Source organism: Hippocampus comes, unplaced genomic scaffold (assembly GCF_001891065.2).
Source record: "Hippocampus comes isolate QL1 unplaced genomic scaffold, H_comes_QL1_v1.1 scaffold83, whole genome shotgun sequence".
NCBI lineage: Eukaryota > Metazoa > Chordata > Actinopteri > Syngnathiformes > Syngnathidae > Hippocampus > Hippocampus comes.
The window spans coordinates 2,630,937-2,655,575 of record NW_017805281.1 but is presented as its reverse complement, the minus strand read 5'-3'; the positions used below and the strand labels follow the sequence as shown (position 1 = coordinate 2,655,575).

Below are 24,639 nucleotides of genomic sequence, written 5' to 3'. Positions count from 1 at the left end.
AATGGCTGTATTTCCCCCCTGGGGAATAAAAGAAAAACACTATCAGGGAACAGCTAACCTGATTTTATTTTTTCAAATTCAGCATACAATGTCAAAACAAATTTTGCACACAAATATTATTATTATTTTTTTTTTGCACACAACCTATTGGCCTATCTGAGCCACGAGACCCTCCAGCTCGGGTCGCGCCTTGAAGCGGGCCAGGAAGTCGGCCTCCGTGTGCTGTGGGTAAAAAGACAAATGGAAACCTAATGTTGTGTACATGTGGGAAAGGATGTCGTCCATCAAAGCCGACTCACCTCCTTGACTGACAGGTTGACCCCTTCCGGCTGGTTCTTCACAAGGACGTCCATCAAGACGGGACACAGCGTCGCCTTCAAGCTGCTTAACTGTGGGTGTCGCATTGCCACGGAGTTTGGTCATGCCGCAAATTAAATATCTCAAGGTATCACTGTGGATGGACATTTTCGAAAAGCATACTTCCCTATTCAACTACAGTGATTAGTCGCTATTTCGCGGTTCGTTTATCATGGCTTAGGTGCAGCGCAGATTTTTTCAAACATATTCTTTAAAAAAATTTTAAAAAAAGGCGAAAATGCCACAAAAAGTTCACAAAAGGTCCGCGAGAGGCAGTGAAAGTCAGGAAAACAACAGCGAGTCACATAGAGCAACATATACAGTGCTACATGTATGTGTTTACTGTATTTCGTTTTTCATACACTAACCTAACCTAACTTATACATGTTTAAATATATTAGTATATAGCATTAAGTCATGTTAATTACTACAAACATGCATGTATACCATTAAATTTGGCCTTATAATTATTATTTATACTCATACACATGTACATATACCTATATGGGGGGGTTCGCTACTTTGTAGATTTTCGTTTATCGCGAGTGATTTCGGTCCCCATTAACCGCGATAAACGAGGCATTACTGTATATGCAAATGTTGTTGTCAGTCATTTAACCGCTTAATTTGGGTTCGCCCTCAACGTTTGCGTGTAGATGATTAATGCAAGACTTTTTTTTAAGACATGCCATTGAAAATGCGCAACACGATCTCATATATTTCAACTTCTGTGACTCGACAACTGATTTGAAACTCCATGAATAAGTGGGAACGTGTTGTCCAAAACAATAAAACAAAATCATGTGATGTTTTTTTTTTTTCAACTCTCACATGTTTTACCTGAATGACACGTTTATGCGTCTTGAGAAGTGAGTCGACGTACATCTTGGTGCCACTCTCCTGCATCAGCATCACCTCGGTGTTTTGGGTAGGCACCGCATAGCTGAGCAGGAGGAACAACATACACGGGATTTTACACCGCGACAGCTTTTCACCAATCAAAAGATTTGTTTTCCCGGCGTCACCTTTCTGCCACGCTGATGCCGAGGCGGTTACAGAGGTTGTGGATATACTGAGCGTAGTGTTCCACCACGGTCATGTCATAGCCCGACACATTGACGTTGAGGGTGCCGTATGCCACGCTTGTGGGGGCCGTGATGCTCTGCATTTGATGCTTGTCTTTCTTTTTCTTTGGCTGAACATGAAGCTGAATCATTTCAGAGCTGTGGTGATGGAATCACATTCAGGCTTCGACCCCGCCACTGACCGCTTCTCTGGATAAGAGATGCCGCCATCTCCCAATGCCTTCGGTCGGAGAGCCTCTGTATCGCCTTTCTTGAGTCTGAGCCACGCCTCCTGCATGCCGCACAGCAACATGTCGCGTAACCAACGTGCAGGAGTCATACCGTAATGCACATTTCTCGTGTGGCCTTACCCCACGCAGTCAGTTGGGAGCACGCTGGAGCCCTTCAAAGACAAAAAGAAGGAGTCAACACAAAATGAAGTTCTAATCAGAGCAATGTGGGGGTACTTGCCTGCAGAGTAACAGCGATTGACTCAGCACCTGCTTAATTCAAACAAACAAAAAAATCAGACTATTAAGTGTGACATGGACACTGGCCTCGGGTGGGGAGAACCCGAAAGAGAAGGCAGTCAGCAGTCACAAGTGTGAATGGCAACTGTTTGCTGCTAAAAATGGATGGAATGACATCCCGTTCGTCTGTGTTTCACCGCTGTAGTTGAAGTCACTGGACCGACAGGTGCGTTATGTTTACTTGGTGAAAAAGCCGAATACAACTGCAGTCAGTCCGCCCCTGACTAACGGTACGGAGTTGAGGACAGTGACAATACAGAGATAAAGATAACAGTGTGTAAAGCTCGCAGGAAAATGTTTATTTGTCTCGTCAAGGTGCTGGTCGGAGAGGTCAAAGCTTATATCAACACAGAAAAACATCCATTCATGAAAAAAAAATTCTTCGTGAGAGAATAAAGATGTGATTTCTTTAGATACATGATACATAATCACAATATCGCTGATATTGCAAATGTATTAATCCATGAGATCTTGGGGTGTCATTTCAGCCGGGCCGAGGGTCCTCTTTTTCGGGAAATCAAAATATATACTGTATGTCATCTGTTTAGTCTTATTACAATGCACAAATAGGGAAGAACATTCTGTCAAAAAAAAATCCGGACTTGGTGGTGATTGTTATTCAATGTTTCATATAAACCATGTTTTTAAATTCTAATCACTTTTGCGAAGGACGCCAACATGAAGGAAGCAAAAGTTGATGACCTTTCAAAAACAAAAAATAAACAGCAAGTGAAGTGTGAAACAAACAAACAAACAAACAAACAAACAAGCAAGCAAATATACATACATACATACATACCTTTCGCAAGACAGGATTCATATTTGAACACGATGACCGATGGTTGTTATTAGAAGTGCCAATCGGGAGAGCTAACCGGAAGTTGGTACGTGCCTTCACGTGTCCGTGTATAGAACAAAATGTCGGCATCCCTAATTATTATTTTTAAACATTAAACTTTCTTTTGTCAGAAAAATAATGAAGGTAAAATATCCAAACATTTCGCACAACAACACTATTATTTTAAAAGCTAATTTTGAAAACGTGTCAAAACCGGACGCATTAACCGGAAGCTGGTACTTCGCTTTTCGTGTACGTTCCTGTGTGCGTGCGTATGCGAAATGTTTGATTCCCTATTTTATTTCTATATTTTGAGAATATAATTATATTATCAAAAAATTATTCTGACAACACAGATTTTCATTTAAAAAATATTTTATTAACAATTGCACAAAATCACCTGTATCAAAACATATTTCGATTCAACATTAAAATTTTGTAGGCCCAACGTAGCATAGCAATCCATTCAATTATTAAAGTGCAAATTCTCTTGCTCAAGGGAACATTGTACCACTGGAAGAAATAAAACGCAACGCAATCGTTCAGTTGCTGATCTTAATTGTTAGCGCAATGCAAACCATCTTCTATTTCTGCACACAAAATATATTTTTTAACTCTGGCTAACTCACATGCATGAAGGCATTAATGCGATGCAATAAAAATTCCACTGTCTCCAGCTGGCTTTGGACGAGAGCCAAGAGGTGGGGTGCCCCCTGGGTTGATCACCAGTTCATCATCGGTTCTGATATTGACAAACAAGCGGTCACATTCAATTTATAGTCTACAATTAACCCAACGTGTTTTTTGAAATATGGGAGGATAAAATCCACGTAAGCACTGTGATAATGTGAAACCAGGGAGATTTGGGCCAAGATTCCAAGTAATCATTTCATCTTTTCATTTCTAACTGCTTTTTTTTTTTTTTAATGAGGCAAAGACTCAGCAACACTGTAGGAAAAATTACAGACTGGAGTGGAGTTCAAGCCTTGGATTCTACATTCAGCTGTGTGTGCGTGCGTATCCACGCATGTGTGTTGTGTGGCTAATCTAGCTCTTCCCCATCATCAATGTCTTCATAGTCCTCTTCCTGAGCTTCCTCTCCCCCCTCTTCCCCCTCTTCTGACTCTTCCTCCTCCTCCTCTTCTTCGGGAATGTAAAGTTCATCCGAATCACTCAGTTCATGACCTTCATTCTCCTGCCCTTCCTCTTCCTCATCCTCCTCCTCCTCATCCTCTTCCTCCTCCCCGCTCATCTCTTCCTCGCTGCCGTCATCAAGGTCGTTGCTGTCATCAGCTTTGCCGTCTTGGTCCGTCTGCCTGGCCATGTCCTCATTTTCACCGTGCTCCTCCTCGTTATCATTGTGTTGACCTGATGGAAGAAAACATTTCAGCAACAATTGTGGCCGCTCGGGTTGAGATGGGAGTGGACGGACTGGCTTACTTACATATCAAGTTGATGGCAGCAAAGATGTAAAAGGTAAGATCCAGGTTGAGGAACTTTTGCATTTCTTCCTCCATCATGATGCCCAGAAGCGCTGGATCTATGTCCACGTATTCAGGGTGGAACGTGTTCTTCTTCAGCAACTTATGACATCTGGAGTGCAGAAGTAAAGCATATGAAAGTACTGCTTCAAAAAAAAAAAAAAACTGAGCTCTTCAAATGACATTATACCATCCATACCACATTACAATGTAGAATTTGAAACTCACTGTTTTCCTGTGGTCTTGTAGGCCTGGTTGGAGGAGGGGGCGGGGTCACAACATGAGACACGGTCATGAAACCAAGAGACGGGTGGGCACAAACTTGTCTACGGAGAACTAATTCACCTCAATGAAGCGGAACGGATCGCTTTCCTCCATGAGGCCTTCGATGCCGCAGCGCACCTCGTGGAGACGCGTCAGGTCCTGGCAGATGCGGGTGATGTTCTTCTGGATGGTGGGCCCATTGGTTTCGCAGTTTGTGCGCACGCACTCCATCAGTCGGCTCACAAAGGCCGACACTTTCTCCTCCAGATCCTGACGTAGCCTGGTCAAGCAGGCCTCGGAGTCCTCCATGAATTTCTACGGGGGAGACGGACAGGGAGGGGGGGCGTTGTCACGGGAAAGAACGGATCACGTGACATGCAGGAGCCTCCCTCCTCACCTTGTTCTGTTTCTCCCTCTCGGTCTGCTCGTGATACGTTCTCTTGGCAATGGCGTACTTCTTCTGGGTCTTGTTTAGCTGCTTGTGTAAAACCTCCTGCTAGAGGGCAGCAAAATGGCTTCGTCAAGCACTGTTTTCAGAAGTCCACACTATTGCTCTGTCCCCGTGTCATGTGATTTCAACAAATTTTTAACCAACGTCAAGTCTTCAAGATGAAAATAAATCTGTTAACTCGGGGGTCGGCCGATTAATTGCCTGATTACGGCCCTTCAAACATCGGCCAACATCGTCGGCTACGATTGTTTTTAACTTGATGTGTTCTTAACCGTTGACAAAATTGCCATTCGTTTCAATTTTAAAGAAAAATGCTATATTGCGATCTAAAGGAGACAAAAACTTTTTTTCCCCTTACAATATATCGACATTTGACCCCCACTATTCGTGGGAAATAGGCACCAGGCTGGCCCACAAATACCTAAAAGCTATGTAGAATTGGCACCCATCGATTTTTTTTCTCCATGTATTTTTTTAAAATCTTCTGATGAATCTGTATTTTTTTTCTGTCAAAAATGAGCATAAGAAAAATCCTCATCAATTGGGCTCGAATAATAACTAGTGCCGTGTGGCATTATGTTGCCTCAAGATTGAACGTATAGATGCTTATTAGGTGATAGCAAATGAAATCGGTTATATTTGAGGAAGCCTAATGAACGCGCTGTGTCGCACCTTGATGTCTACCATGGTGTTCTTCAGTGTCTTGATTGTGTGTCCCGCATGACGTCCTTCAATGGTGCACGCGTTGCACACGCACACTTCATCATGGAGGCAGTAGTACCTGCACAACAACCGGAATTCAGACTTTCTGAGGGACCATTGTCAAGTCTTCGCAGAGCGTGCACCTTCTCCGACACATACTTGAAAATCTCATCATGGTCAGGGCATTTTCTCTTCCAGAAGTCCCTAATGGGTTCTGTCAGCGGATGCTCTCGAAACGCCGGCAGCTCAAGATGCGGTTTCACGTGCTCCGGGCACATGGACACCTCACACTTGAGGCACATTTTGACTGCCATGTTGGAGGCGGTGGCACCCGCCTGCATGTCTCCTTTTTCTTGCGAGCCGCCAGTGTCTGCAGAGGCGCCAGCGCCTGACGACTCTGTGGCGGGAGGAGGGCAGTAGTCACACGGGACGCAGTCTCGCTGGCCAGTGGGGATGGCTGCGACACAATCTTTAAAAGCCTGCGCTGACGCATTGGCTGCGGCAGTGGCCGCTCTGCGGCGGCGGCGGAAATCAAAAGCTATGTTGGCCAGCTTGAAGTTCTTCTGAAAGCTCCTGTTGCAGCGGTGGCTGTCGCGGCACTCCGGGCATTGGAAGCGGCTCTGATCCGTTAACCGCCGCAGCCGATCCAGGCATATCTTACAAAAGTTGTGGCCGCACGGAAGCAAGCGCGGGTCGTGGAAGACGTCCAAGCACACGGGGCAGGTCAGCTCCTCTTGTAGGACGTTGGACTGGTCCGACGAGCCTGATGCCATATTGGCGACGGCGCTGAGGAGAGGCACAAGTGAGGAGAGATGAGAGAGGGATGGCAAATTCAACAATACACTTTGTCAGAAATGAAAACACAGAGTGCCTCCCCGCCAGTCCAGTCCAGGGTGAATATAAATAAAGATGTATTGTATAAAACCCTTGCTCAAAGAGCTTGAGGAAAAGGATAAAAGAAAATGTACCGGTAGTGAGAATTTATTATGGAAAAATTATTTTACGCTATCTGTACTTGCCTTGATGAAATTTACTTCCCTCGTGACTACTTACTACACACATTAGACGACAGATCTGAGCAACATTTTAATAAACATTATTAGGTATTTCTTATTTCCATGATGACCAGTCACTTGATGGGTTAATTACAAATTTTTAACTCTTTACTTTTCACCTACCCTGCATATTACTGAAAGAAATATTCTCGTCTAACTTTTTTACACTTCATTTATATTTTATCAAATTTTTTTTTTTTTAATCGGTGGAAAGAATAGTGACAAGCATGTTCAGAATTTATTTTCAACTGCGGTTGGACCGATACCTGTCTCTGTACCACTACTGTAATCATTAAACCAAAAAAATTCCCCGATACTGCAACAGGAGGAGCCATGTCAGCACACTTTCGGCTCGGTTTCCCTTCAGTTGTTGCATCAGCTTCAGTTTATAACCTGTAGCATTCTCACGAAGCAGTTTTGTATTTTTTTTAACTCTCTTGATTTTGTATTGAACGGTCTGAGCGATATCTTCCCACCGTGTACATCACCAGTCTTGCGTTTTCTTCCTCCTCGCAAGTAATCCTTTTAACCAGCGCCCCCTGGTGTTCACACAGAGTGTGACACCATATGCCTGAAATGCCTTGTGTTACAATCTACATTTACATAAACCTTGGGCATGACGGTGTGACAAAACATGCAGTTGAAAAATAAAATGTCACCTATGACAAGTTGTTACTTTCGTATTTAAGAGATACGCCAAAGGACACGATGGACAAACAAGATATAAGTCCAAAGTGCAAAATACCAAAGTCAACAAAAAGCAAGCTTGATAGCGACAGCAGTAAATCCTCTTAGGGAGCTTGTGATTTGGGTGCTGCCGTACTCACCTTGATGAAGGGCCAAGCGGGCGGCTTGTTGTAGAAGCTCCGCGGGCAAAAGCGAGGCTATCTTTCCCTGTAGGCGAGGACCACCGACCACCGATCACTGGTTGAGGCGAACAGTCCCGAAGCCGCGGTGCACCTGTCGGGTTAGCTCCCACGTGACGCGTCCATGGACACAATCCGCCTTTCGAACCCTCTCTGCGTGTTGTGCTGTTGTTTCGCACTGCGTTTCTTCCTAGAAATTTCCGCAAGCTACACGACAGTGCGGGGCGGTCGGACGGGGCGGTGGGACTGACGTGAAAACCAAAGACTTTTATGAGTCGAAGAGGCGAGACGCATTCAGGCCACCTCGGACATCCGGCTATCTGCTAAATGCTACATGATACCATCACAGCAACGCCGCGACACACGGACAAATAGTTTTTTAAAAATAACATGATGGTCTGATTAATATACTAAGATGCCATTCCCTGCAAAATTTAAAAACACGCAAAAAGCAATATTCTAATCAAGTAAAGTGAGAATGACAAGACGAAATGAGACGTTCATGACACACTCCCGAAGATGACCTGTAGTGAAATTGTGTCGTGTCCTCTTCCTGTTCAATTACCCGCGGAAAGACTAATATTTGTGAGACTTTGTTGTAGTAACAATACCTCAGATAGATCAGAACGCTCACCTCTTGTCGTTGGTGCCTGCAGAGTGTACTGCGATGTTTCAAGGCGCCGTGGTGCTCGTGACGTCGAAATACGAGTCCAAGATGTTTCTTTGCGTTACGTCACAGTGACGTTGCGACCCTTGAGCGCCGCATTTATCGAATCAAGTAAAAAAAATATATATGTTGTGCGTTTGTCTTATTTCGCCTATATCGTCTTATTGTCAACGTACGTTTCAACATTTCAAATGCTGGGTTTTGTCAGACCAAAAAAAAAAAACAAAAAAACCTACCAAGATAAATCATTTGAAAACCTTTTATCGCGAGGAAGCAGCAACCGAGGTGAGTGTCATCAGCGGGTTTCAACAGAGTCGAACAGTCACAGAAAGCCATGCAACTGGACATCCTTGAAAATTAAAACCGGTTGTCAAATTTGCCAATCAGGTCCTTAGAGAACAGTAACAGCCCCCCCCCCAAAAAAAAAGACAGAAACACTAGACATTTACAACTAAAGGTATAGAGGTCACCTGGTATGCTATATAGCATATTATGTTTATCCTGAACATGTGGTAGATCGGAATCCATTGCAATTAGCTTTGAGATCTTCATGCTCTTGCCAGCTTGCAGAGGTGGCTTTTCGTATTTTCTTGTCTCCAGCAATGAATAGCAGAGCAGATGCTGTGCACTTCATGTTTTTCTTTTTTTCCTCATAACTTAAGTGTATCAAGGCCAGCCATTAATATTTATTTACATGTGAGTGGATGTTTTCCCATATTTTCCCCCCATTTGCATTCTTTGTTTAGAAATAGAAAATATTGAACTAAGCTTACCAATTTCAAGACAAAGAAAAAAGAAAGAAATTTATTAAAACAAAAAGTGCATCTCACTCACTACAAATGACATGTGAGCGTGTTCTTTGAAATGGGACAAAAGCAACGTCAACATCGGGTATCCCTCAGTTTTCACAGGAGAACAGATCTGGCTTGCGAGGCTGAGATGGTCGCCCGAGGGATGCAACGCAACAACCTCAACCAAGTGACACTTCAGGAGTGCAAGAAGGCAGGAAATGGAAGATGCCATGTAGGTGGAAAAAGCCATTTTTGCAGGTAGTTGCATGAGACAATTTCTATTTCTCATCGGCAGAAAAAAGTCCACGCCAAGAGTTATTTCTTCCTTTTCATTTTATTACAAAAACAAAAAATGAATTTTTAGAATTAAGTACAACAAACATCTACTCAGAAAAGAAGACAAAGGAGGCAGACTCTGTATGTGTGTGTGTTCTTTACAAACCCCATTAAAAAAACAAAACACCCCCAACAAAACTTGTTGAATGTCCTCGAGTGTACAGTGAACACAACGCAGAGGGGGTTTGGGGATTGCCTCATCAGAAAAACACTTGTCAGGAGGCGTGTCAAGTGTTTTCTTTGGGAACCAACAGAAACATTTGTGGTAAAAACGCTTTCTGCGCACACACATCGTAGACGATTGAGGAATGAAGAGAAAATGAACTTTGCTGGTACGTCACCGTGACAATGTGACGTGACGTGGCGGGGCGGGCGGCCTCTACGTCTACACACACATCGTGTGAGCCAGTCAAGAGTGCAGGAGGGCGGGGGAGAGGCGAGGCTATGGGAGACGGACGTCTAAGACCGCCTCTTCTTCTTGACTGGCGGCAGTGTCGACGAACGGTTCTTTCTCTTCTTGTTGGACGTATCCTCATCCTCATAGTGACTCTCCTTGTCGGCTGCGTATGACAACCAAAATGATGATGGCGGGCTTAATCCCCAGACCTTGTTCAATTTTACCGACCTGCCCCGCTGCTCATTTTTGGACACATATAATGGTGTGTATACAATCTTTTTTTTTTTTTTTTTTTGGTTAAGGAGAGGAAACCACCATGCCCGAGGAAGAACAATCAAATGATTAGCACTTCCTTCACATCAATCATGAGCTGAGAAGGTTGAGGAGTACATCACCCCCTCTCTGTGATACTGCTTAATTGTTCTTTACTTGCTTTTGTGTGAGAACCAATCAAGATCAAATAAAGAACAAGAATCTGTCAATCAATCATTGGAAAAAGATTTTGCAACAAACTTTTACTCAAAATAATCGAAGGAATAATTGGGAGAACAATCGATTTTTAAAATCTTTGCTGGTGAACGCCCAAGCTGACCTCAAGTCTGCTGACAAGGAAATAAATAAACGGCGTGTACCTTTCCTGGCCTCTTCCTCCAGCTCGTCCCAGTCCTTGCCGCTCTCCTCCTCGCTGCCCAGTGATGCACTGTAGTCTGCAGGCGATGTCATACAGTACAGCTTCATGGCTCGGGATGCAAGATTCTTACTGGCGGGCGTTGGAGACGCAGCGCAAACATACCGGAATTCTCCGTCTCGGAGCTGTAGTCTTCATCGCTGTCTTCCTCCTCCACTTCCGTCTCATCCGCAGAAGGGTTAAACGTCTCGTCCTCCATCTCGGACTCGGAATCTTCTTCGGCGCCGCTCCCCTGCTGGGCAAAGGACACAAATTGAGGCCCACGACGGCCGCGAGAAGTCACTTGGCGCGGACGAATGCCGGAAAGACCTCGCTCTCCGGGTCCAGGAAGGACCAGCCTCCTTGCTCGAAGAAGCCCTCGGGGTCGTCCACTATGGTCTTCATGATCTTGGTCCAGTTAAGGGACTGGACGCCTTCCGTGTACTTGATGTCGCACGAGCTGCACAAGAGGGGAAGAAGGTTGATGAAAAACGGCGTGGCAGGTGATTTTTGGACAACGGCCATCTTACTTGAGCCACTCCTTGATGGGGTCCAGGGAGTTGACAGGCACGGCGTTGATCATGGTGACCTTTTTGTTGTAGTCCTTATAGACGATGACCACGTCAAAGTTCTTCAGGTGGAACTGCACTCGTTCAAAATGGACCAGCTCCACCTCATCCAGCGTCACCACGAACGGCGGCTGCGCGCATTCAAGATTTATGATTTACGCTTTTAAATAATGTGACTATTCAACAAGCGTGTGCCTTTTGTAATCCGCGTGCAATGTTGGAAACTGGCGTGCGTTTCCCCTCACCCATTCCGTCACGTTGACAAGGGAACTGGAGGTGGGTTGCAGCAGGCAGGTACTCCTGTAGGGGGCGCCCTGGAAGCTGCAAACACATTGGAGGACATGTAACAGAGAAAGATTGAAAAATATTCCATTGGAATCAATTGGTCGGAAACAGTAATTGACTAAATTGAGGGATGACCCTTGTGTTAGTGGGCACAGATAACACACCAGAGGCGACCATACTCACCCGAGGTCCCTGAAGGGCACCTCGAACTCCAGCTCTTCTCGGGTGAGCGTCTCGACCTTCTCGATGAAGTTCTTGAAGGCCGACTTGAGTTTGTGCCGCATCTCGCGCTCCATCTGCTCGGCGTAGAGGTCGTCGCGGTCGTGCATGTGCTGGTGTTTGCCCAGGTCGGTAGTGATCTCGCCCACTTCTGTGTAGAACTGCACGTCCGTGTGCCGGCGCTTGCCGAACATGATGGCGTTCTACAGAGGGAGTGGGGGGGAGCAAACCGGACACTCTTCAGCCTGACTTGGGAAAAACGTGGCCGGGTTGTCCTCAAGCACCTGGCGGCACCTTGAGGTGGAAGTGCAGGACGATGATCATCTCGCCGTCGCACGGCTGGAAGATGGCGTGCTTGATGTTGTTGTAAAGGATGTCCACTTTATCTCCACGGACAGACGTGAAACGGAAACCTGGCCGAGGAGACAGGCGGGATATTCAAACCCGGGAAAGCGGATGTGGGGGAAGGCGCGGCCTCCGAGCTTACCGTTGGTGTGCGCCTCCAGTGAGCCCTGCATCCTCTTCTGGGCGATATTGGGCCGGATGTAGAGGTCTTTGAGTTTAGGGTTGCTGCGATTTAAGTTGATGACCAGCGAGTCCTGCTTGACGATGCCCTCCTTCTCCTTCTCCTCGGCCTCCCGCGTCTTGTAGCGCTTCTGGACCTCCTTGATGATGCGGAAAGCGTTCTGCAGGTTGGTGGATGGCACCGAGGTGTCGCCGGGCGCCTTCAGGTTGGACGCGCGGTACGTGCTGGCAGCGCAAGAAAGAAGCATCAGGTGACAGCCTGACAACTGACTGTACTTACAGTACCGTATTGGCCCGAGTATAAGACCGCCCTGATTATAAGGCGACCCCCTCTTTTTCAAGACTCAAGTTTCAAAAAAGACTTTTTGAACACCAAATTAATTTTTATACAGAAAATAATTACAGTACATCTGAAACAAATGATTATAACAATATATTTGAGAGAAAATTATTTTGCCTCATTCAAATCTTAATATCTGAACATTTAAATATGTAAACTAAAGTGCAATCACATTCGTCAATGAATGGCTTCTGGTTTTTGAAATGTAAATTACATCATAACTTCTCCTCAGCTGCCTGTTAACCTGGCCGATCTTCGACCCACTTTTCTCCAGATTGTCGCTACGTTTCTCCATTTTCTGTTATCTCTTCTATTATTTTCTTCTCTTTTCTTTCTTACCGCTATTTTTTATTTTTCTTCTTCGTGCTACCGCTATTTTTCTTTTTATTCTTCGTGACAGGGGTTCACGTTGGCCTGGGGAGTCAAGTTCAGCATTCGCTTCAATGATATCTGGCGCCATCTAGCGCCGTGAATGGGTATAATGTCTAGACCCCGAATATAAGACGACCCCCACTTTTTCAGTCTTATTTCAATGCAAAAAACAGTGTCTTATATTCGGGCCAATACGGTATATTCATTTCTATTTTAAAGCCTCGTTTGTAATACAAATTATGCACATGAGGCGTACATGATTTTTTTTTGGTCCACTTAAGTGTCGTAATCATACCATTGGTGGCTTTCTGACAGATACTCCGAATTTGATCCAATCCATGATTTTCCTCAAATTAAGCTTCAGTGCAATCAACATTCACTACATCCATTTCCTGCAGGTCCGATACGTACATTTCCTTAACAAAAGTGGCGTCTGGATTGGGGAAGATGTTCCCTTCCTGTCTGCCCAACGAACTGCCGGGAACGTAGAAGTTGATCCTCAAGTACGTGTAATCCCCTTCCACGGACATGCTGATGTTCTAGCCGATGACACAGAGGTCAGGTGCAGTCAAACTCCCAGCTGGCGGCAAAAGGAGGCCAAGATGGCGTACCTTGATCGTGGCGATGTGAAACGGCGTGGCGATGCCGAAGATGGGCATGACGACCGTCTCGTATTTCTTATCAATGAAGATCTTCATTTCTCGGATGTCCTTCTCTCTGGGCATCTGAGACACGTTCTTGTAGGACACGTTGGATTTTCTGGCCCTAAGGAGAAAGTTGTCAGAAGTGGGGTCCGATTCAAAAGCTCCTGCTTTTAAATCCGCGGCCGACACTCACTTCTGGATCTGCTGCTCGCCTTTCTGCTCCGTCAGTCGCCGCTTGGCCTCCTCGTTCAAACTGTTGGCGAGCTCCTTTTGGTGGGCGCGCCGCTTCTCCTCCGCCGTCATCTCGTTCTGAGTACACACACCCGCAGAATTGTACATCACGGGCGGGCCAACGCACTCGACACCGACGCGCAAACACTCATGCGATGATAAAATGCTGAAGACCATGAGAACATGAATAGTTGAATATACAGGCAAATGCACACAAAAATAAAAATGAAATACAAAAAGGACACTTTGCTGTCCTCAGCGAGTGATTTGACTACTTACCTTCCCAAGTAGCTAGTAGAGACCAGAAACACGCACACGCTTAGTCAGCAGCTTTCAAATGCGCATCGGGTCAACGCGCCGCCGCGTCAACTCACCCGGGTTCTGTCGGCCAGCAGCGCCGCACCGCGAGCGCCCTTTCCCAGCAGCTCCTCGGCATCGTCGACCTCCTCCTCCTCGTCTTCCTCGTCGTCGTTCTGAGAGATGCCAGGTGTTCAGGAGACGGCAGCCGCACACGAGCAGGATTTGCAGAGAAGTTCGGCTTACCTTGAGGAAGATTCCCACGTTTTTGATCTTCTTCTTGACTGGCGTGAGGACTGTGGCCGCCTCCTCCTGTCACCGCCACACACCCACGAATAAACAGTCATCAGGAAAAAAAGCATTTGGCAATAAGTTTAAAAATGTGAATTTTTATCTGAAAGTCCAATTGATTCTATTTTTTTATTTTTTATTTTTTAAACAGCCGTAGCCCCGCACACAACTACATGCACCAGAGCCCGCGCGTGGGTTCAACTCACCTCGTTGATCTGCACGGTGTCACCGACAAACAAGGCATACTTCTTCTGCTCTTCTTTTTTGCCCTCTTTATTCGTGAGGTCAGCAAAGCCTATACTGATACTCAGCACCATGCCTGCCAGACACAAGCACGCATGTCAAATAAATAAATGAATGAATAGAATAAACATTTGGGACACACCGGAGGCGATGGTCATAATTTAACACGACTTTGGCACCTTTTTTCAGTTTGTACTGATTCTTGGAGTTGAGAACCAAGGAGCCTTCTCTGAACTCGATGCCCATGGCAAACCTGCAAACGATCCACATGTGAGACGAGCGTCTGACGAGAGCGCAATTCCGCACAGGAACCCACCCCAGGTTTTTGGTCAGCTTGGCGACAAGATCCGCTTTCTCCTTCTTCACGTACTCCAGAACAGTGTTGTAGGCGTCGCAGATTTTCACCCCTGAGGAAAAGCACGCAGGTCAGATTCACATTAAATAAGTCCCACGGCCCCCCGGTGGTGAGCTCGTGAACGCACCGTGCTTGAGCTCCTTCAGCAGCTCCTCCTCCACCTGTAGCAGGAAGTTGTAGTTGTCCTGCATCTCCTGCGGCGGATCCACCATGAGTGTCCGCACCAGGTTGGAGCAGTACGACTTGTAGCGTATGCCCATGGCGCATGTGATGGCGCCAAAGTGCATGTGGTTCTTATCACTGGCAGGAAGAAGACGTGGATAATTCCAAATCAGCTCTACTTATTTGCCTTTAATCATATTTTGTGTAGATTATGAATTTGTGTACATGTACAATATACATCCCATGCATACTGACGTTCTGACGACATATTGCAGTCAATATCTTGCTAATCTTCGCTTGCCATAACACATTTGAGCCATGACAGTTGTATTAAAAAAAATAAATGGTAAGAGGCAGACGTGTTGCAGACCAACTAGTGACCTTGGTGGAGGTAACGTTCTACCTGACGACGCTAAACTTGAGGCTGTAATTTCCGCCGCTCTGAATGATGGGAGGGTAACACATCTCCACGGTAGAGGGGTCAACGCCGCCCAGGTACTTCTTTTCCTCGATGGCTTTTTCCACAGACTCGGCCAGTTTGCTGTGCCGCACTTTCTGTTGTCGGGAAAACAAACGAGAGTGGGGCGAATGGCGCTTCTGCTCCGAGTCAGGCGTTCCTCACCTCATCCGCGTCGACAATCTCCATGACTCGCTCCTTAAAAAATTTGGAGTACACCTCGCTGGTGATGGCTGCCGCTTTTTTCATCAGGCCGAGCTCGCCGTCCTCCTTCACCGCCATGGTGTACGCCACCACGGCACTGATGTCCACCTGCGGGCAAAGAGGAAGCAACATGAATCTCCTCTGTGAAAATGCCGGTCAGCAGCGACCGAGCTCCTCTTACCTTCTCCAGGCCCTCTGCCGTGAGCGTGTCGTTCCAGCTCTTCATGTACTCGCCGGGAAATTTGTCCTTGCTGAACACGCCCACCGTTTTCCCGCCACGGCTGCCGCGAATTGCCTCGATCATCTTGTCGAAGTTGGGCTTGTTGCTCTCGTTCTGAAAGACAAGGCACATTCGCCATTGTCACTTTTTTTTTTTTTTAATTCCCCGCGAGAAGTCAAATGGGCACTCAGAGGCCAATGTCACCTTTTCCCTGGTTAGAAGAGTGATGGGCGGGACACCGTTGGCGTTTTCGTTGCCCTTGGTTATGGCCACCTGTTTGAGGAAGTCCACTTTCTTCTTGCTGGCGAGGAAGAGGATCTTGGTTTCGCAAAAGACCATGATGGTGTCTGTCACCTCGTAGCCAAACAGCCAAGTCTGAAGACAGAATAAGAGCCTTTGTGATACAAGGCCTTGTTACGTACTTGGTGATTCACGAACAAAATGCTCTCACCTGTATGGCCGTGGATTTGGCATAGACAATTTCCTCATCCACTCCAACAGACACCACAATGGCATCGACTTTACCAAACTCATCCTCTCCTTTCTGGGAAGAAAAAGCATGATGGAGAAGCCTTTATATGAGTCTGACCGTCGTCTGCAAACTCTGCTTGGCTCCCATCGTTATTTTACAAACTTTCTGTGAAAACTGTAGGCTCATCATGGTTAAAATCTACTCTCTGTCTGTGTTCAGCAAGCTTTCCGATGATACCAACCATTCAGAAATGGGATCAAAATAGGTTGATAAGCTGTGCTGAGAAAGAATTAAGATGATACTGTTTTACTTTAATTTGAAGGTGTTTCTTGACTGGAGTTTCTATCAGCAACATCAAGAAAATAGTCCACAAAAATGCATTATTTTCAGAAACCATCAATGCATCCATCCATTAACTGAACCTCTTCATGCTCATGAGGGTCGCAGGCATGCTGGAGCTTATCCCAGCTGACTTTGGGCAGTAGGCGGTGTACACCCTGAATTGGTTGCCAGCCAATGCAGGGCACACATAGACAAACAACCATTCACACTCACAATCACACTTAAGGACAATTTAGCATGATCAATTAACCTACCGTGCAAGTTTTTGGAATGGGAAAGAAAACCGGAGTAACCGGAGCAAACCCACGGAGGTACGGGAAGAGACAATGCAAACTCCACAAAGGAAGGCTGGGGCCGAAATCGAACCCACGACCTCGGCACCTTGAGGCAGACATGCTAACCAGTTGTACACCATTCCGCCCCTTTACAGACACAATTAAGTGTATTTCTCTGGAACCCACCATCAAATTTTCAAAATCCATGGTGTGATGTGCTCCTGTCGAAGTGGCCACAACATTGTGCATTTTTACAGGGTGTCATTTTTGGCAACTATTGTCACGTTTCTGCGAATCCAGTCAAAAATTTGGTACATTCACACCTCTTTTAAAGAGTTACAACTTTTTTAACGCTTGTCGCAGAAAAAAAGCTGTACTTTTATCGCTGGAATCGTGTTGATAAACTGATCTGTGTAATTTTGAATATACACCTACACAGTGATAAGGAACATGTGTGGCGGTCGAGAACAAAAGTTGAGCTGCTCTTGTCCTCTTGCACGCTGCTTGCCTCCTTTCAACCACTAACTTGCATGTTAGCACTAGCATGCAGCGGAAGGACTGCTCGTGGCGCACAAAACGTCAACGTTATCGACTGTCAGGAATTTCTCGGTGGTAGCGCGTTGCTTGGGTGCAATTTTCGCCCCGGCGACGTAGTACTGAGCTAAATATCAAGTGCGTTGTCACGATGCTGAGCAAGCTAGCGCGCTAGTTAGCGGGCTAGTTAGCTAATGGTGATCTGGACTCGGCCGTACCGGTAGCTGCGAGTGGCGCTCACATTTTTACCTTCCAGTTGCCGTAGAGTCTCTTAATCCGCCGGTAGTACGCTTCCTTGTCCAGGTTAGCCGCCATGGTGAGTCTGGTGCCACACACTCCTGCCGCCGCCTCCGCCGGCCTCACGTTCAGCTCAGCAGGCCGGATGGTGAAGATGAGGAAGATGAAGATGATGACGATGTTGATGTGTGTCACAGCACACAACGCGCCGTCGTCCTCTTCTTCCTCCGCGCCCAAATGATGCCGCTGCTAATCGAACTCGCTTAAAAGCTGTGGCTATGCAAGGAAAACGTAATAGATTTGTGTTTGTCTTCCTTCCGAGCACGCGCACCAATTAATGAGTCCACCTCCTCAATCCCCTCCCTTTTTCGAGTGTCTTTAAAAAATAAAAATAAAAAAGATAAATATCAAATGATGTGACTTCTAGGCTCCAAATCTTATTGTTTTTAGGTAACCTGCTTTTGTTTAATTAGTTTTTAAAATTAATTTATGACCGTAATGTGATTGTTTTCCCGTTCCCGTGTGCCTCTCTCGATAGCGCCCCCTGTCGTGTATTGACTACGCTGATATTTTCCCGCCACGCGGGGTTTTTCCCGCCCAGGTCGTCGAATGTCGTCAACCGCTTCAAATCTCGCGACAAAAATCGAGAGGAAGACACGAATGTAAAAGGGGCGCCACCGAATGGGAAATTAAATATTTCAATTCTTGAGGTGTATGTTCTTAAATTCAAGACAGTTATTTCTGTTGACTGTTATGTTTTGTGAAATGTCCCCAGATACACTAGTGTACCTATACCTATTATGCCAATGTCCCCAAAATAATCCAGAAATTCAAAGATGTAGTCCAGTACATTCTTGATGTTGACTCTTGACTTTACTCACTGGAAAAATGTATTGTTTGGTTTCCTCAACAAGCATTTGTACCACCAAAAAAAAAAATCTATAATTTATATATAGCTAGATATATGTTTTCACTTTCAAGATGAGTCATTTTTGGCTCAAATAACTCCAATTTAGAATTATTTACTCTTATGCACAAAACATTAATACTGAGATACACAAAAGTGTGACGATCATGGTTGTCATTTGTGAGGTCTCTGCCAAAACACTAACTGGATTAAAGCATAAAATACTTTATTAGCCAACCCCCGATCCTGCTGAATTCCTCAGCACACAAGCATTCAATATTTGATATTCCTTTTTAAAAAAATGTTCTTAAAATCATTTTCAGTAGCATCAACAGGATTGATGTATTTTTCACTCGACACGTGCACCTCAGGTATTCCACACGACACGAAATATGCATCACAGTAAATAACAATAATCCAAGCGAGGGGATTTTTTTGTTTTGTTTCTTGAATCGTAGCACCAGTTCTCAAGTTTTGCTTTGTCCTGAAAGACGACTTGTACATATGGCGACCACCTCGCTAAAAACCTTGAGCCTCTCTCGTAACGCCAAAGTGAAACTTGTGTTCTTACCAAATCTTACACTCAGGTCCTAAGCTGCCTTTTAGTGGTCACCTTGCAAACACGACAAAGGAGAATGACAAACCTGATCCATCGATCCGGACGACAAACAGAAAACAATCGCGCATGATGGAGCAAGGTGCACTTGCTCCACCTTTTGTGTCAACACGCAAGGAAGCTGCTGCCCAAACGTTTACAGAAGAGCTCACTTTTCACATTTCACTCACACACCTCAATCCTCAAAAAAAAAAACGCAAACACACAATTGAGTCTTCGCACACAGTTGAATAAAGAAACACTTGGCAGCAGCGTCTTGACTCCTAACAGGATCAAAGACGTGTGCCAATACCTGAGCCTCATCTGGCCTTCACTCGCTCACTCGTCCTTGGTCATGCGGAGGGGGTGGGTGGGCTTCACTGATAGTGTAGTGTAGCTGACTTAGTGACTGTAGGTGTAAAGGGTTGTTTGTGTCTCAGTGCCCAGTGATGGACTGGCGACCAATCCACCTTTCAGCCACTGTCAGCTGAGACAGACTCCAGATTCCCCCAGGGTAAGCTCTTAAAAAAAAATAAAAATTAAAAGGGGGGGGGGGGTGAATGGATTGATGGATGAATTGGTCCCAATGGTCCCTCCGCTAGGTGACTGTGGTGGAGTTCTGCCCTCGAATGGCGCACCAGGCCGTGAACACATCTCTGTGGAGGACGAAAGCATATGTAGAAATTTAGATCAAGGCTACTGTTTAAAAAAAAAAAAAAAACCCAAACAAACAAAATAACACATTTGAAGGAGTAACCACCTGCAGTGTGTGGCGACACACTCGTTGCTGCAGTATTCTTTGTCCCAGTCTTTGCTGTCTACCGCTGGATTGGTGCACCCGTTGCGCACGCAAATGTTTGGACTGGCAGCAGGCGTGATGCCAGGCCCGGGGGCCACTTTCACCTCCACTTCCATCTAACACACAAGTGACATTGGTAACATCAGGGCTAGCCAATTCATTTTCCAAAAAGGAACTGCAACATCTTGCGGTTGTTTTCAAATTATATATAAAAAAAAAAAATCAAATGAAGATCACATTTTGTGTGGACATTTTAAGCAAGGCCTTTAGTTCTAAAGTCAGGACTTTCCACATTTTTTTTGTTTCTCACTTGATTTGACTCTGTGACTTGTCTCGGATTTGGCCATTGGACTTACAAAATATTTTTTATCGACTTGATCGAGTGCACCCATATGTATTCCTGAAAATTAATGTCCACCTTCAAAAGAAACTTGAAACAACGTTTTTCAGATGATCAAAACAGCCATCTGACTGGTTAACCTGATGGTGATCACTAAATCACGCAGTGTTTTTCTTTCAGTCATGTTAACCAACAGCGGGATTAGAAAATGTGGTTTTACCAACCATCAAGAATTGGCATTAGCCACAATGTCTTGAAAAAAAAACATGAAAAAAACCTGCCGATTCTTCATACAGCACCACGTCACAACTTTTCAACAAGTGGAGGTAATTGTTTTTGTTGTTTATCTGCACACAGGGTATTAAAGAGGGTTCAAAGAAGCGTGTTGAGCAGAATGAAATTTCTCTAATGATGTGGTCGTGAAAATTATGTTTTTCTGTGTTAAGGTTTACTCTTGATCTCATCTGGACTTGGACTTGATAAAATGTGGACTTGACTATAGCCCTGTTTTGAGCCGCAACCTTGAAAGCCTTTTTCACACTGCACTTGGCATTTGGACCAGCTCATTCATTGTGTATGTGCTACAGCATGCCAATGTCCTTGCGCCATCACTACATTTTATTTTGACTTCCTAAAACTTTGCAAGGGCTGATAGAGACTGTGGACGGGTGTGCTTTGCCCAGGGTTGGTTAACATTGTCACCTGCGCCCTCTGGCGGTCAAACGACAAAATCAAACGTACCCCTTCCTCTGCCTCCATCATTTCCTCTCCTCTTGTCACTGCAGCGGCCGACTGTCCGGGCACCTTGGCCAAATCCGACGTTTCACAAGCCGATGTCACAATCAGCGAATCCGCCTGCCGTACCGACGGAACTATTTTGATCTGCAGCGGCGGCGGAGCCGCAGAAGCCACGGCGCCGCCTCCCCGAGGCTTGGCCTGCAGGGGTGGCGGCGCTTGGGCGTGCACCATCTGCTGCAACCTGGGTGGCGGCGGCGTGCTCTGCATTTGCTGAAGCGGCGGCGGCTGTCGCGCCGACGAGGCGGGCATGGCCGTAACCGACACGCCGCCCGAGGGGAGCTGCGTTTGCTTGATGATGATCTTGGCGACGGTGGGTGGGTTGGAATCGGGTGGAGGTTGCGGTCTGATGGCGCCTGTGCGTGACCGTGTGGTGACCTGGGGCAGGTCCAAGATGATGTTGGAAGTGCAGATGTTGGTGATAGTGTTCTCCTCAGGGTTGTACTGCTGGGCCCTGGTGGGGCGAGATGGGGGCGGGGCCGGAGGCGCCGCTGGAGGTGGCGACGGCGCTGAATCCAACACTTCAATGGGGACCTGAAGAAAAAGCGGTTGGAGAGTAAAACGTGTCAGCGCTCTCACGAGTAAAATAACTTCATCGTCACACCTGACAATTGAGGGTGGCCCTGTACTCTGCAAGTGCTCTCAAGTAATCCTTCTTGGCTAATTCATTTTTCCTCTTGTAAACCTGTAAGAAAGGAGAGAACCATTTGTCACCTGCAAAGTCACTCGAAAGTCAAGGTAGCACTGCAGACATATTGAGCACATGACCTGCTTCTGCTCCTTTCCGAGGCTGTCCCACATGGACGCCACGATCTTTGAAACTTCTCCTATGGTGGCTTTAGGATTTTGTCCTTTGATGGCCGCCTGAGTATCCCTGAAGAAGAGAGCGTACGCCGGGACAGGCTTCTGCGGCTCGTTGGGGTCTTCCTTCTTCTTCCCCGTCTTACCGCTCCTGCCACCCCCTCCCTTCCGGCCGGTAAGCGCCGAGGCGCCGGAGGTGGGGCCGGATGACGGCGCCTCAGCCATAGCGGGGTCCAGGGAGATGACGCCGGGGCAGTACGTCTGAGAGACTGGAGAATCCACCAGGATGCTCTGATGGGCGGGGAGAGAAGCAGTGTGTCGCATCACATGAGAAGTGGGCTTGAAAAATGTTCAAAGTTGGGAACTTTCCACGGGAATTAAGGGGAATAAACCACAATTTACAAAACTGAACCGAATAGGCAACATAAATAAAGCATCATTAGGACAAAAACAACCACACTTAATCCAAATCAGTTGATTATCTTAAGTTTTTATGATATTGCAGTAAAAGCCCCATTCACAAGTTCCACGACTGCTTATAAAAAAAGGAAAATATTTATGCTTGAATATGATTCCTTTCCATTCATCCTCCGATCAATTTTCAAAGAAAGATGAGCAGGAATCTCACCCTGCGGAAATCGTCCATGTCGTCATCCTGCAGCGAGCTGGTGGGCGACGCCGTGGCTGATAGCGGCCGCTCCGGTGACTGAGGGCGGTGCAAAATATTCCCAGCTCCCAAGCCGAGACCCAGTTGAGCGCTGAGCTCCGACTGGTCGATGGTGGTCAGTTGGTTGGAGCCCAGCAGGCCTTGGCTCATGTCTCCGAGTGGAACGTCGATGGTGACTGGAGATGAGCTGCTAAACTGCGAGCCGATGGGATGGCCCAAATCCTGTACGTACAGGAAGGAAAGGATCGTGTTTGCGTGCGTCTGACGGACTGCAGCTCAGACGAGAACGTCCTCACCATTCCCAGGGACGAGCCAAGCAGGGCGCCTCCAGACTGGTTGATGACTCCAAGACTCAGGTGCTCCAGACCTTGGGAAGGGGGGTGGACAAAAGTGGAGGCGAAAGATGGGTCGTCGCCTTCCACCACGGCATTCCCGGGGACCACCACGTTGTCGGAGGGACTGGTGTCCGACAGCTCCCCAAAATGAGACACCACGTCAGAGACAGCGAGGGATGAATCCGGGTCCAATGAGATGGGAGGGATCTCGAACTCCTCATCCCCCAAACTGGGAGTGTGGAAGGTCTGCAAGGTGGGAAGAGGAGCACCAGTAGTAACAGTTAGATGAAACGTAACTTACTGGAAGGTTTACTTACCTCTGACGGAGCCAAGAAGGGGTGGCCCGACCCGGATATTGCCAGGTAGTTGTCATTGCCACCTGGGAACTGAAACATTGAGGAGTGTGTTACAAGATGGAAACAAGCGGTTGTAATGAATGAAATCAGCTTGGCGTGGATGACAAATGACATTAGCCCCCCCGACTCAACACAAGAGGGTCACCTTGTTGTCTGAGTCAAATCCGTTGAAGGACTGCGGGTCCAGGAACTCTGGATCACCGTCGTGCTGCCCGCTTCCGCCGGTAAGATGGGAGTAAAAATTCAGGTCCATCACGCCCTCCCCAACCCCCGAAAAAAAACCGTAACGGCGAGTCGTTGCTTAATAATCACAATAATGTTGTCGCTCTCTGCTTCTGACAAAATCGAGAGAAAGCCAACAGAAGCAGCAGCGGCAATCCAACATGTGGACGCCCAAAATAACCCCTCCTAACGTGGTTCTCCCCACGTCGTGCGGCCGTTTAGCTTTTAGCCGGATTTGACGCAAGGCTGCGGTACCGCTGCTCACTCGGCGGTCACTCGAATGATTGTGTCCCCCATGAAAACGAACGCCCTCTCTCTCCCCAGTCAGCGGCCACACGCCGGTCAGGCTCCGGGCATGTCACCGCCGGTTCAAACGACTTCGAGCGTGACCGTCGCGTCCTACACAAATCGCCGACGTCTGGCACAGCCCAGGCTGCTCAATGGAACCCGAGACACGGATGGGGAAGGAGGAGTCAAGGTACGCAAAACGCCACATCGGATATGTCGACATGTTTATTTCAAAGTAAAAGCACTTTAATCCATCCCCACCTGGACAACAGTCGATATTACTACACAACGCCGCTGTGTATAGAAATCGTTACTCAGCAACGTTCACTGTCAAACTCCAGTTTCATTTGCGTGTGCTTTTACGCTGACAAACTTAACACATCCGGCATGTGTTGCATCGCGCTCAGCAAATAGAAATACTGTACAAAGTTAATCTTTTTCAATTCAGGATGTGCTCACGGGCTTACAACACACACGTACGAAAACCCGCGCGAATTAAAATAAAATCACAATTTACGACAACCCTTCTGAGATTGACAGCCAATATTTTTGTTGTTTTTGTCCCCGCCAGTCATCACGTATGACGAGAAACGTCATTATTATTTTTACGTCAATCGGCGCCATACTTCTTCTTACCTCCATGGCCGCTGTCAAAATGCGCTTTTAATAGAGTTTTGGATCCACTTTGCTGAGTGAACTTCGGCCACAATCGATTTCCTCAACGATCACAACATGGCACCGGCGGCACCTACCGGATTGGACGACGTCCGATTGGAAGTGACGTCAGTACGTCC

General features: G+C 46.6%; 4 protein-coding genes across 15 annotated transcripts; all 4 read right to left on the bottom strand.

The window, feature by feature from the left end:
• Positions 1-125: 125 nt before the first annotated feature.
• On the bottom strand, positions 126-2,864 carry mrpl48 (mitochondrial ribosomal protein L48). 2 transcript variants are annotated; one of them, XM_019871143.1, is made up of 8 exons: positions 2,751-2,864; positions 1,893-1,921; positions 1,793-1,824; positions 1,625-1,713; positions 1,383-1,552; positions 1,198-1,300; positions 300-389; positions 126-222 (listed from the first exon to the last, which is right to left on the bottom strand). In XM_019871143.1, the coding sequence occupies exons 1-8, from the start codon at positions 2,769-2,771 to the stop codon at positions 145-147; spliced, it is 612 nt and encodes a 203-aa protein (XP_019726702.1). In that variant the 5' UTR covers positions 2,772-2,864; the 3' UTR covers positions 126-144. The 2 variants fall into 2 exon arrangements, with proteins under 2 accessions (XP_019726702.1, XP_019726701.1); XM_019871142.1 differs by having other exon boundaries at positions 1,893-1,924; positions 2,751-2,840.
• Positions 568-24,625, bottom strand: tox4b (TOX high mobility group box family member 4 b). 3 transcript variants are annotated; one of them, XM_019871132.1, is made up of 10 exons: positions 23,481-24,625; positions 23,297-23,365; positions 22,941-23,225; positions 22,606-22,866; positions 21,945-22,268; positions 21,781-21,861; positions 21,123-21,710; positions 20,003-20,157; positions 19,792-19,898; positions 568-586 (listed from the first exon to the last, which is right to left on the bottom strand). In XM_019871132.1, exons 1-9 carry the CDS (start codon positions 23,586-23,588, stop codon positions 19,841-19,843), a joined length of 1,929 nt encoding a protein of 642 aa, XP_019726691.1. In that variant the 5' UTR covers positions 23,589-24,625; the 3' UTR covers positions 568-586; positions 19,792-19,840. The 3 variants fall into 3 exon arrangements, with proteins under 3 accessions (XP_019726691.1, XP_019726690.1, XP_019726692.1); XM_019871131.1 differs by lacking the exon at positions 568-586 and having other exon boundaries at positions 18,856-19,898; XM_019871133.1 differs by lacking the exon at positions 568-586 and having other exon boundaries at positions 18,856-19,898; positions 24,482-24,624.
• LOC109516516 (tripartite motif-containing protein 59) lies at positions 3,694-8,334 on the bottom strand. Of its 3 annotated transcripts, XM_019871136.1 has the most exons (9): positions 8,244-8,334; positions 7,570-7,847; positions 5,847-6,473; positions 5,658-5,766; positions 4,932-5,030; positions 4,616-4,849; positions 4,499-4,521; positions 4,234-4,382; positions 3,694-4,157 (listed from the first exon to the last, which is right to left on the bottom strand). In XM_019871136.1, exons 3-9 carry the CDS (start codon positions 6,458-6,460, stop codon positions 3,832-3,834), a joined length of 1,554 nt encoding a protein of 517 aa, XP_019726695.1. In that variant the 5' UTR covers positions 6,461-6,473; positions 7,570-7,847; positions 8,244-8,334; the 3' UTR covers positions 3,694-3,831. The 3 variants fall into 3 exon arrangements, with proteins under 3 accessions (XP_019726695.1, XP_019726693.1, XP_019726696.1); XM_019871134.1 differs by lacking the exon at positions 8,244-8,334 and having other exon boundaries at positions 4,932-5,027; positions 7,570-7,846; XM_019871137.1 differs by lacking the exons at positions 7,570-7,847; positions 8,244-8,334 and having other exon boundaries at positions 5,847-6,084; positions 6,349-6,441.
• supt16h (SPT16 homolog, facilitates chromatin remodeling subunit) lies at positions 9,382-18,081 on the bottom strand. Of its 7 annotated transcripts, none has more exons than XM_019871118.1 (25): positions 17,753-18,080; positions 16,332-16,424; positions 16,085-16,255; positions 15,842-15,994; positions 15,622-15,768; positions 15,403-15,554; positions 14,965-15,137; positions 14,799-14,889; positions 14,662-14,735; positions 14,446-14,558; positions 14,195-14,260; positions 14,026-14,124; positions 13,931-13,942; positions 13,614-13,729; positions 13,388-13,541; positions 13,188-13,315; positions 12,027-12,289; positions 11,834-11,952; positions 11,504-11,742; positions 11,281-11,356; positions 10,997-11,166; positions 10,797-10,926; positions 10,593-10,722; positions 10,432-10,509; positions 9,382-9,962 (listed from the first exon to the last, which is right to left on the bottom strand). In XM_019871118.1, the coding sequence occupies exons 1-25, from the start codon at positions 17,816-17,818 to the stop codon at positions 9,862-9,864; spliced, it is 3,114 nt and encodes a 1,037-aa protein (XP_019726677.1). In that variant the 5' UTR covers positions 17,819-18,080; the 3' UTR covers positions 9,382-9,861. The 7 variants fall into 7 exon arrangements, with proteins under 7 accessions (XP_019726677.1, XP_019726678.1, XP_019726680.1 ...); XM_019871119.1 differs by having other exon boundaries at positions 10,432-10,506; XM_019871121.1 differs by having other exon boundaries at positions 10,593-10,719.
• Positions 24,626-24,639: the final 14 nt, after the last annotated feature.